This window comes from Triturus cristatus, chromosome 7, assembly GCF_964204655.1.
Source record: "Triturus cristatus chromosome 7, aTriCri1.1, whole genome shotgun sequence".
Classification (NCBI taxonomy): domain Eukaryota; kingdom Metazoa; phylum Chordata; class Amphibia; order Caudata; family Salamandridae; genus Triturus; species Triturus cristatus.
This window is the reverse complement of record NC_140590.1, coordinates 1,762,895,863-1,762,908,770: the sequence shown is the minus strand read 5'-3', so window position 1 is coordinate 1,762,908,770 and position 12,908 is coordinate 1,762,895,863. Positions and strand designations below refer to the sequence as shown.

At 45.9% G+C, this 12,908-nt stretch overlaps 1 protein-coding gene across 1 annotated transcript in view; it reads left to right on the top strand.

Annotated features, from left to right (window-relative positions):
- LOC146813018 (killer cell lectin-like receptor subfamily B member 1B allele A) overlaps positions 1-12,908 on the top strand; it is a 158,856-nt gene that overhangs the window by 60,872 nt on the left and 85,076 nt on the right. The window contains exon 4 of the mRNA XM_085620044.1: positions 9,197-9,360. Within this exon, the coding sequence (XP_085476170.1) occupies positions 9,197-9,360 (164 nt within the window). The remainder of the gene's footprint in view (positions 1-9,196; positions 9,361-12,908) is intronic.

The window sequence follows — 12,908 nt, the reverse complement described above, 5'->3', positions numbered from 1 at the left end:
GACTGTATAGGGGTGCAAGAGTGTGATTAATCTGATTCTGCCCAAGAAAATTCTCGAATTCTTTGGAAAAAAAATGAGTACCGTTGTCAGTGACAATTTCCTTTGGCAATCCTTCGATCAAAAATACGCGTTGCAAGAAAGAAATGACTGAGCAAGAAACAGCATGCCTTACAAATGCAAAATAAAGCCATTTGGAAAAATAATCAATAACCACCACTAAGAATTTTGCATAATTCCCTAATAAATTGAACGGCCCCGAGAAATCTAACCCAAGCTTCTGCCAAGGTCCTTTCGGCCACTCAACAGGACTTAAAGGAGAGGTGGAAGAATGCCAATGCTTATCTGAGCATAAACACTCAGGACACTTGTCAATAAAGGATTTGACTTGATTATCAATCCCAGGCCACCAATAAGTTTCTTTAATTTTACGAACAGTACAAGAAACACCCAAGTGTCCTTTGTGGGCAAGCAAAATTATTTTGTCCCTAATACCTTCTGGTGGAACAAATTTGTCCTGTCTAACAAGTATATCGTTTACAATAGACAGTTCATGAGCAATCTGAGAGAATGACTTGTCTTGTAATGACATACTGCGATCACAAGGCCACCCCTGAACTATTGACTCTGTTTAAACATAAATCCTCATTATAGCATTTAACCCATTCTTCTTCGGAAAGATTTGCATCTTGCATTACATCTATCATGGAGAAAACACAATCATAATCTTGATTGTACGATTGATTCTTAACAAGCTCATTATCCTCAATTGGTAACCTAGAGAGACAATCTGCTCTTATATTTTTACCACCAATATGTATTTGATGTCAAAATTGTATTCCTGCAATCTTGCTAATAATCTAATTAACCTTGAGGAAGCCTTATTTGAAGTACTGTCACCTAACATATACATGAGTGGTTTGTGATCAGTATACAGTTGGAATTTTGATCCCCATATATACATCCTGAACTTTTCTACAGCCCAAGAGTAAGCCAAGGTTTCACGCTTGATAGTGCTATAATTCTGTTCAGCACTGCTTAAAGTTCTGGAAGCGAAGGCCACAGTGAACTCTTTTCCTTCTACCATTTGACTGAGTACTGCTCCCAAACCCTTAGAGCTTGCATCAACTGTAATAATACAACAACATCCATGCGTGAAAGATCTGATTGCAGGAGCCTCAAGGATTAACTTCTTGACAGAGTCAAATGAACATTGTGTAACATCAGACCAAACATACTTCACATTCTTTCTCAACAAGTCCCTCAAAGGTTGTACGATAATAGCAAATCCCTGTACAAAACGTGCATAATACTCACTCAAACTCAAAAACGCCCCTAAAGAATCCTTATCTTTAGGTATGGGAGCTTTCTCTATAGCATTCAGAAGGGAAGATTTTGGTTTTATTCCCTCTTTTGATATATTGTGACCTAAATAGTCTACTTGCTCTGCTATGAATTTGCACTTATTTTTATTTACGGTCATGCCATACTTTTCTAATTTCTGTAAAACCTCTTCAAGTAGAACATAATGGTTAGCAAGAGTTTCAGTATGGATCAAAATGTCGTCTTGAAACGCTTGTATCACAACACAACCACCAAACATTTGATCTATTAATCGTTGGAAAACACTAGCCGCAGAAGCTAATCCAAACGGCAGACGTTTGTACATGTAAACCCCAAAAGGAGTCACAAAGGTAGTCAGATGTTGAGATTCTTCTGATAAAGGGATTTGGTGATATGCTGAGCGCAAATCAATAGTGGTGAAAAACTTGCTACCACCTAACCTTGCAAGCATCTCTTGAATACGTGGCAAAGGATGACAATCCACTATTATGTTGCGGTTCAAAACCCTTAAATCTGCACACAGACGAATCTCGCCGGAGCTCTTGCGTGCGACCACAGCAGCCGAAACCCATTTAGATGACTCAACGGGTTTGATAATATCCTGAGCTCACATATCTTGAAGAAGTTTGTGTAAATCATCTCGAGCTGAAAGTGGAACAGGCCTACACTTTTGAATAACTGGTATGACATTTTTTTAAAGTCTGATAGTATGTTTAAAACCCTTACAAAGTCCCACTTTATCAGAAAACACATTTAGGTACTTTGAAAACAGATTCAGTAAAGTAGAATTCTCCAGATGCTCAGATTGTGAAGGACATAAAGGTTCTTGTAAAGACGCGACAAGAGGAAGATCTCCTAAAACAATGGGTTCAGCATGACCGGGTCTAAGAATCATACCAAATTTCGCTTGATCCTGCCAACCCAGAATATCGCGACCATTGAGCGCCACATACATTTTGGTGTAGATGAGTCGATCCTTAAATTTGATTGAGTCACTAAAATAACCAAACACCACTATGTCAAATTCGCCAAAGGCTTTAGGATTAACATCAGTTGGTTTAAGGATAGATTCACACCAAAATTTATCAAACGTCCTTTTGTCTAAGATAGTTATTGGCGATCCAGAATCTGCCATAACATTAATTTCATTAGAGCCAATCAAAACATTACATATGGGCCCTTTGCACCTTTTGTTATCACTATGTAAAACATTAATTTCAATTGAAGAAAGAAGATTACTCATCCCCTCAGTCAGCGTATCCTCATCTACCTTGAGGAAGTTAACCTTATTTTTGGGTTTGACAGCTTTGCATACTGTATAAAAATGGCCTATCTTTTTACACGTATTGCACCTTTTGCCTTGTGCAGGACAATTTGCATAATTTCCCAAATGAAACTTTGAGCCACACCGGAAAAAAGTACCTCTTTTTTCAAAAGGTAGATTCACTCTTGGTCTATTGCTAACAGCATTAACCTCATCATTATCAATTGTGCAAGCTATAACTTTCGAATTTTCCGAAAGTTTGTGAGTATCCTGTGCAATTATTTTTGACGAGACAACAGATCGTTCAATGCTTCGTGCTAATTCCATTACCTCATCAAGTGACGGATTTTTACATGTTAAAATCCTTTCTTGTATCTTTTTGTTAAAACAATTGAATACAAGTTGGTAACGTAAAGCAGTATCTAAATAGTTATCAAATTGGCACTTAGAGGCAAGAACACGCAAGACAGCTAAATAATCTTCAATTGATTCATCTTGGTCATGCTTGCGTTTGAAAAACATGTGACGTTCAACCATAACCGAAGGCTCATCAACATATTGTTTACCCATTCTAGTAAGTGCTTCCGTGAATACATTCCAATTTTCATCTCTGGAGGGGGCAGGTACAACAGGTAAGTTATCGAAAACTTCTTGACCAGCATTACCTAGGTGATTAAATAACAGGGCTTTTTTTCTTGCAGCAGGATACTTTAACGCATCAATAGCTTCCAGATAATTTTCAAAATTTCTGTACCACTTATGCAAAGGAGTGATTGACCAGCCTTTTCTAAAAATGGAGGTGGTTGCATGACGTTATTTGAAGAAGAAGAAGCCATCTTAATAATAAACAATGTAAAGAGGAAATAAGTATTGAAATTATGGAGTGCTTTTGGAAATAAAAGAAAAAAAAAACTCAAATATATATATGACAGTAAGTAAATTCTGAGTCAAAGTCTAGGTACTAAAGTGTACAAGAGTTCCCAATTATAATTGAATACCTTTAAGAGAAAGTATTCTCCTTTGAGTAAAATCCACAGAGAACTGTTGAAACGCTTTAAATATGAACGTGCTTTTCATTAATTATGTGAACGAAGATAATCGTGTACTAGCAATCGCCGAGTTATCATGGTGATCCAAGATGGCCGTAGCGACGTGAATAGCGTGATGATGATACAGCGCTTGCGTGATACGTCGTTTACGTGAAATTTCTCTGACGAAAGACGAGTTCAAACGAACAAGAGACGAACAAATGCGTGCGCAGGAGAACACCACTTGAAGGATGCGATGCGGCGCGCTCAGGAATTACAGGCTGCATTCAAAGGAATACTACAAGCCAACGGCCTAAACAACGAAGGTAACTTACAGTTGAAGTGCGATGACTGTCAACTAGAATTACACCAGTTACAGTTTTCTTTTTTTCAAATTGTACATGCCAGTACTTCGTGAATGATTCAGCCCTTTCCTCGATCACAACAGGTTCGTCAGCAATCCAAATGACACAGTGGAAAAGTCCAAATACCTCAAATCCACTTGAATCCGGGACGAAAGTAGAAATGTCTCAAAGGAAGCATGAAATGATGCCCAAAAAAAAATTTACTCAGCAAAAATTCTTGAAGTCAAAATCCAAATATCGAAATTGGTAGGTCGGTGGGTTTCACAAGACCAGCAATCGTCGCCAATAATTGTAGCAAGGTCCCAGACTTGGAAAGAAAGAATCCAAACACGTTTCAAGTAGCAGAATCCAAAAATGTAGATTTATTCTGAGACATGGAAACCCACGACTGATCCAAACAGAGAAGTAGCAAGATCTGACATCAAGACACATTAGAACTTAGAACGATGAGCTAACATTCCACCTACATCACAATACTTGTTATAACCCCATCATTGCTAATAACACAGATACACATTTCTACCAGCTACCACTTACCACAGTCTTCCCGCTGGTTATCGCTCCGTAACCAAAACAGCCAGCAGTGATTCGATAATGTGTCCACATGAGACTGCCCAACATGGCTATTTGAGAGGCACCTGACACCGACCATTGACGAAGTCGTAGCCGACCTCAATGGGGCAAGGTCCTTCTCCAAGTTAGATCTGAACTCTGGCTATCACCAGCTCACCTTGGAGAAACCCAGTAGATACATCACAACATTTTCCACCCATGTTGGACTAAGAAGGTTTAAGAGACTCAGTTTTGGGGTTTCCTCCGTGGCTGAGATATTGCAGGAGGCTATCAGGGAGTTGCTCTCGGGCTGATGGGGGTGTTGAATGTCAGCGACGACATCCTCAGCTACTCCACCACCCTGGAGGAACATCATGCCAGGCAGCGGGCGACCCTACGCCGCCCAGCAGAACATGGCCTCACGCTTCACCGACAGAAGTTCCTGTTTTACTCGAATGACAATAAATTATTCGGATACAAGTTCTCCAAGGATGGTCTGCAAGTTGATCCCCGAATGGTGGAGGCCATCAGGTCAGCAGCAATTCCTTGAAACCCAGCTGAGATTCGCAGCTTTCTGGTGATGGCCAACTACTGTGGCCGGTTTACTCCAAACGTGGCCACAATCTGTGAGCCCTTTTGCATCATGCCACCATGGCGTACATCCATCCAGCACATCAAACTGAACTCATTGTGGATGCTAGTCCTGTAGGACTGGGTGCCATGTTGCTGCAGAGGCAGAACAGAGACAAAAGGGTGCCCATTGCGTATGCCAGCTTGTCCCTCATGGCATTGGAGACCCTCTAGGCACAAATAAAATGGGAGGCACTCGCCATCCTTTGGGCTTGCAAAGATTTCCATCAGTACCTGTGTGGTCAGAACTTCCAGGTGGTAACAGACCACAAACCAGTGGTACTGCTGTTTGTTGGATCCGCCAGAAATGGCTCGCCATGAACAGGGAGGTATGGCTGTCCAGCTCCAACAGTACTCCTTCACTGTGGTGTACTGGCCGGGAACTAACAACCTGGCGGATTACCTCTCCAGTCACCTCTAGACAGCTGACCCTTGCAATCAGCAGGAAGACGACGCAGGGGTAGAGGATTGTGTGACTCTGGTGGCAGAGACTGCATGCCCAAGAGTGTTATCGATCTCCAAAATTGCGGAGGTGACGCGGGCAGATCCATGCCTAGGAAAGTGATGGGGGCAGCCTAAACAGCACCACTGGAAGAGTGAGCGGACTAACCTTGGAGGAAAAGGAAACCCAAACCTGTATGTGGAGGTGTCACGATGAGCTCAGCCAAAGCGGGGAAGGAGTCATTCTGAGGGGCCATTAAGTTGTGATGCCCCGAAGCTTATAGAATCGGATGGTAGATTTGGCCCATCAAGGACACCAAGGTGTAGAAGGCCAGGCTGAGGCAGATGGTATGGTGCCCTAGTATGGATCAGAGAGCTGAAGAATGGGTCAAGAACTGTCCCTTGTGCATCATCACGGGTGGAGATATTCCTGTGGCCTTATCCATCACCGAAGCACCCTGTACGAAGCCATGGTCGTCCCACATCATGGACTTTGGGAGTTTTCCAGACCGTTGGCTGACCCTCGCCCTGGTTAATGGCCATGCCAAACTCCCCATTGTTGAACTTGTGCGCTCTACAGCATTCAAGTACGTGAAACCACCCTTGGAAAAGGTGTTCGTATTCCTAGGTCTGCCCAATGAAATCAAACAGATAAAGGGCCTCCATTTCCCAGACAGGAGTTCACCAGGAGTGCACCGTGTCAACATTAAGCACCATTGAATCACTCCTTAGTGGCCTCAAGCTATTGGGGAAGTGGAGATTTTGATGAGGACTCTCAACAAAGCCTTGCAAATTGCCGTGGACAAAGGAGAGGATGTGGCCTTACAGGTAGAGCGGGGAGCTAGGTTCGAGTCTAGGCAGGGACACTCAACATCCTGTGATTCAATTTCCCTTAATCTCCCCGTGCCCAACAAAAAATTAATGTTTCCATCTGCAACGCTACTGGTGCTCATGCAAAGCACTCTGATACCTTCGGGTCAAGTTTGCGCTTTATAAAATTCTGGAGAAAAAAAAAGAGAGCATCTGAGGGAATGTTTGCACCAGTTTCTAAGAGCTTACCAGCTGACCCCACATAGCACGACAGGATGTGCGCCCAGTGATCTCTTCATGAAGTGACCTGCGAGATATTTATTGCTCTCCAGCCTGAACTGGGATCCTCCCAATATCAATGTCCAGGCAGCCCAGGAGAAGAGGAGAAACAGCAATGATCGGGCTAGCCAAGCGAGAGGGGTGGTCAACCCTGCCATACAAGAGGGAGACAAGTTGGTAATCCGGAATTGTCATCTCTGTTGTAAATTCTGGACGCCGTTTGAAAGAGAAACATGGAGGATGGTGAAAGTTCATGGCATAATGGAAACTGCGAGTCAGGGCGCTAATGAGGTGTCAAGAAATATATACTGGTTTCAGAAGGTTCCGTGGAGAAGGATCGGGAGGCCGAAGAGGTAGAGCTGGATGCCTGTAGGGCAGAAACAGCACGAGGGGACGAAAGCATGACAACGCCTGGAGAACAGGGCACCCAGCAAGAAAATTGGCCCAACTGCGACGGAGGGCAAGAGTGGCATTTGTGCCAACCTTTGTTGGCACAAATGGGGGGCACCCTTACGGGTTACGGGCGAACCCGCAACTGAGTCAGAAATTGTGAGACTTTTTGTGCTGATGCAAGCAAGCTGAGAAGCGGAGAAGAAGGTGACCTGTATGCAGCTCGATATTCCAAAAACCTTTCTGTCAGTTCTTTTTATGTTTTATTTTGTTTCATGTTTTGTTCAGTTAAAAGGCTGGATGGGATGTCGTGAGCCACCTGGCTCCTGATAGTAACTTGTGTGATGCATGCATGCCTCCGGCCGGGCGCAGCCAGAGGTTATGAATAAAGGAGGGTTCAAGGTCAAACCCCTAATACTAGTACCTCCCTTTGCGTTTGTGCACTTTTTGGTAGGGCCTGCCACATACCATAGGCTCCAGACACCACAATGACCTCCAAAGCATCCTTTGCTATTAAAGTTGTCTGGTTTCAAAGTACTGCCTTATTTTGCGAAAGTAGCAGAGAAGGTGGTAAACATCCAACTGACTGCCCACATCAATCACCACAACCTTCTCCACCCTACACAATCTGGCTTTCGCGCCACTTATTCTACTGAATCGCCTCTGCTCTTATCTACCAAAACTGTCCGTAGACAGGTAGATGCAGGACAGACGGTTGCTCTAGTCCTTTTAGACCTCAGGGCCGCATTCGACACTGTTGCCCATCACACGCTACTTCAGCGCCTTAGAGAAGGAGGCATGGTTGGTAGGGCGATGGAATGGTTCTTTCTTACTTGACCGTAGTTTTCAGGTGTCACAGAAACCTTTCCTCTCTAAAAGTGTCAAGCTGGACCAAGGGGTCCCACAAGGCTCCATACATAGCCCTACTCTCTTCAATCTCTACATTACCCCCCTGGCAGAGATTGTAGGGAAGTTTGGAGTTAGTGTGGTGTCTTATGCTGACGACACATGGTTTGTGGTGACTCTCACTAAAGACTCTGAGGAGGCAGCACTCAACTTCTCAATGTGTCTTGAAGAGTTGGCATCCTGGATGGCCTTTAATTGCCTTAAACTTAATGGCAATAAAACAGAGGTTCTAGTGATAGGTAAGGCCCCCTTGATCTGGTCCTCTGCTTGGTGGCCTCAAACCCTGGGTCCGACTCCATCTCCTAAGGACCAGGTAAAGAACTTAGGGATGTGGCTGGATACCAAACTGTCTTTTGAGACTCATACCAGGCGAGTGACGGGAAACTATGTTGGGGTCCTGCGCACTCTCCGGAAGACTTTAGATGTACTGCCGGTGTCAGCGAGAGAAACGATGGTCCACGCCCTTGTGACATCTCGCTTGGACTGCGGGAATGTTCTGTACTTAGGAGCTAACATTAAATGTGTTCAGAGACTCCAGCGCATCCAGGATGCGGCTGCGCGTCTCGTTTTAATGCTCCCGAGGAGAGCCTCATTCAGTAAGGCCCTGGCTTCCCTGCATTGGCTCCCGGTGAGGGAACGTGTTTTGTTTAAAGCCATGTGTGTCAGTCACCGTATTATGCAGAAGAAGGGCCCCTCTTATCTGCATGACCTTCTTGTGCCCACGCGGGACTTAAGATCTAGTGGGACGGGTGAGGTCAACATCCCGATCATCAGAAGAGCTTCTTAGCAGCTTCTCATTGGAATAAGCTTCCGATAGAGCTTCGGCTGGAATCTTCGGAGACTATTTTCCTGAAAAAGCTCAAGACGTAGCTTTTTCCATCTAGTAACTCCACTGTCTGACTTCCCTCTGCTCCATCCTCTGCTTGAAACGGGTTCTTGTCGCAGCGCAGGGACGCACTAGCTAGTGCAGCCATGCGCTTTATAAATTTGATTTGATTTGACCAGTTTCAGAAGGATGCAAGGCCCAAATCGGACTGGCCAGTAGTCGGCCCTGTGACCCACAAGCCAGACACAGATTTCAGCATTGAGCATATATATAACTCCACCTTTTGAAAACCTAGGAGAAGCTATTATTCTTTTTTTTAATCAATAATTGAAATCCCTATTAACTATCCCATTTCTTTTTCCAGCAGGAGCTGATCCTATGCCATCTTTTCCTTTGAACTGGCAGCAGCATGGACGGAAGTGCTATTACTTCCCAGTAAAATCAGAGGAGAAGAACTGGAGCGCGAGCCGAGAAGACTGTTCCTCCAGGGGCTCCCACCTGGCAGTGATAGATGACAAGGCCGAGCTGGTAAGGCATCAGTGGTTCTGAGCCAGGCAGAACTTTTAAAGCTTCAGTGATACAGGAGCAGGCAGAGCTGTTAAGGCATCAGTGATACAGGAGCAGGCTGAGCTGGAAGGCTTCAGTGATACAGGAGCAGGCAGAGCTGGTAAGGCATCCGTGACACAGGAGCAGGCAGAGCCAGTAAGGCACCAATGATACAGGAGCAGGCGGAGCTGGTAAGGCACCAACGATAAAGGAGAAGGCAGAGCTGGTAAGGCATCAGTGATACAGGAGCAGGCTGAACTAGTAAGACATCAGTGATGCAGGAATGGACCGGACTGGTAAGGCATCAGTTATACAAGAGTAGGCAAAGCTGGTAAGGCATCAGTTATACAGTACTAAGCAGAGCTGGTAAGAAATCAGTGGTACAGGAGCAGGCAGAGCTGGTAAGGAATCAGTGGTACAGGAGCAGGAAGAGCTGGTAAGCAGCTTCGGTCCATGCAGGTAACAGCGGTGGGGCCGGGTAAGGGGGGATTTCGAGGGACAATGCAGAGGGAAAATTAATAATTTATTTAATTTTCGCTTGGCATCGTCCCTCGAAATCCCCCGTTACCTGGCCCCACCGTTGTTACCTGAATGGACCGCAGCTGCAGGTAAGGAATCAGTGATACAGGATCAGGCAGAATATATATATATACAGGAGAAGATTAATATGTTAGTTGTTTAGTTCTCAAAATGGCTTCTTCTCCACCCTTCATATGAAGTGTCTTAACATGCTACACAGTGGTTTTGGTGCACATAGCACCAACAAATGGGTGCAGATATTTTTAAGTATTACTATCCAGTAAAGTATATATTTTTTTTATTAAACATTTTATTGAGGTTAACAATGCTTCACAGTCCGATACAATTAATTATACCATTTTAGATTCCGTACAATCATTTACCCGTTCTTGTGTCATGGAGAGTTCACCGCTTATACAATTGGATTTGCTTTCGACCCCGTCCCTTAAATTATAAATGCGTTACGTGACGACCACCCATGAACGTTTTTAGTCACTCAGGTCTGGGTCTGAATCCCTTGGAGGTGGAGTACACAAATTTCCTCGAAATTCATTCCATCTGCCCCATACCCTCTTCCATTTTTGAGGACAGCCTCTATGAATAAAGACTGCCTTTTCCGCCACCATGGCCCTGTCTAGGTCAGCACACCATTGTTTATGAGAAGGGGCCACTGGAGCCCCCCACTGCCGGGCGATATTTCTCTTGGCGTATGCCATACCTATGGTTGCCCAATTTTGCTCCATGTGGTTCAAGTCTGTGGGATCCCACACATTCAGGAGACACTTTCTTGGTTCAAGGGCGATCACCTGACCACTAACCTTGGCAGTAAAATATTTTTAATGAACATTAGATATTACAGTTTACTTCACTGAAGTGTGGGGACATGGGAGAACATAAACGTTAGAAGTCATTCAAAGAGCATAGAGTGGTAACATATGTTAAAAACATCAAGAGAAGACAGGTGAACAGAGGGGAGGGAGACAATTGCTGACATTGTGATATGGGATGTGAATTCTAGTAACATAATTCATTTTACATTAAAGTTGCAGCTTGAGTTGTTCCTTGACTAATGAGTTGAAGGACACCCTTTTGAAATGGTTTCCAAATCATGGGTGCATTACCAAGAAACGTCTCATTGTGTGTGTATCATTTTTTAACCCTTTATTGATTTTACAATTCAAAGGTTAGTCACCATTAAACAGGTGTTCACCACTCGGCAACCGCTTTGAATCATCCAGCATCAAGTTGGAATTAAGGTTGCCTAGATTTTGAATAATGTGCATTTACTTTTCCCCTCTTGAATTATTTCTAGGCACTATAGAACAGACTGTTGACATTCTGCGACCTGTAATCCTCTGTAATACCCTGTATTGCTGACCGGGTCGACAGATTTTCCTCCATTTCTTAAGACATCCTCTGCTTTGCGACTAGCATATACCAGTCAATATCATTCTTCCAGGAATGTATATCTGGCATTGTCACACTATATTACATTTTGCCGAGGGGCGTGGCTTAGCCGGCTGCAAGATGGCCGCACCTTGAGTGGGCTTTGCCGGGCAATCCGATCATCCGTTAGAATCCTGCGGATAGGGGGCTCCCTGGACCCCCCTTACCTAAGCTGCGAGGTACCTGCACCCTAGAGACTGTGGCGACAGCAACATTCCGCCACAGCGGGGACACGTCCCACGAGGGCCGCGGAGACAGATACCCACATTGCGGCCCCAGCGTTCAAGCAGGAGGTAGCAGTACGGGCAGCCCTTGCGGCACAGGAGTGACGTGCTGCTGCATTGTTGACTGCATTGCTGGGAGGCGATCCGGCAGTGCAATCCAACACCGAGACTGCGGGAACGCCTGGAGGCTGCGGCGCAAGAAGGTGTGGGACCGTGCTGGGCTCTGGGGTGCACTATGAGGCCAAGTAAGTGGTGCTGCTTGCAGCGGCGGGGTACTGGGGGCGGGGTAGGTGTGCGGGCGCTGCACCGCAGGGGCCGGGCAGACGAGGCATGGAGGGAGAGGGAGCTCTCCTCCCGACTGCTGGTGTGTCTGCATGGGCCTCGCGACAGGAGCTCCGCACCTCTCCAGCTTCCCGGGTCAGGGTGCACCCGCCGCAGGCGCTGCATCATGCAGGGTGCCTGCGGGGCTGGCATGGCCCCTGAACAGGCCTGAGGGACACTGGTGGTGCGCCGAGCAGGCACCAAATACAAGTAAACGCCCTGCATCCACTTGCTTGACGCTAGGTGGGCCTCATCTTTTTACAGGCTAGATCTTCAGCCCAGTGGGCCTTGCACACAGTGAACAACGCGAGAGGCTACACACGCCTGCTGCAGCGATCCACCTGCGCCATGCCTCCTGGTGCGGCGACCTAGCTGACTGCTCGGCAAGCCTGCAATGCACTACCAACTCGCTGCTTGCGGCCTACGCACCAACACGTCCCTTGTTGTGTTAGATAACCCTGGACAATTCCTAGTAGAGCCTGCCGGGGTGACAGGTTGAAATAAGCCACGCTGGGAAGGCGCCTGCCACTCTCTTCCAGGCGCTAGCGACACAGCGCACACCTGGCAGCCTGCTGAACCTTACTTAATTGTTGCGCACAATGCAAAGAGAGTGGTCTCTGCAGCCTGCGATGCCCACAAGTCACTGGGTAGAGAGAGGGCATTCCCCGAGGCTAAAGTTCGTGTGGTGGCCTATCGCGCTTGTGCTAAGCCTTGCGCGAAAGCCTTCGGGACATCAGCAGTCCTGCAGTGTTGGGCGTCATCCTCTTCTACTCTCCCGCCTCCTTCACTGGATCAAGCAACAAGGGCAAGGCGGATGCAAAGAAGACCAAGCTTTCATTTGATAACAGGCGCCAAACCAGACAGGAGGAGCCCACACAAGAATAGGAAGACCAGTCTACCCAGACAGAAGCCACAGTGGCGCAAGATGGCAACTTGAAGGCACTCCTGCTGGAAGTTAAATCCAGCCTCCGCACGATACACTCCAAACTTGACCGCCTGACTCCTCGCCTCGACCAGGTG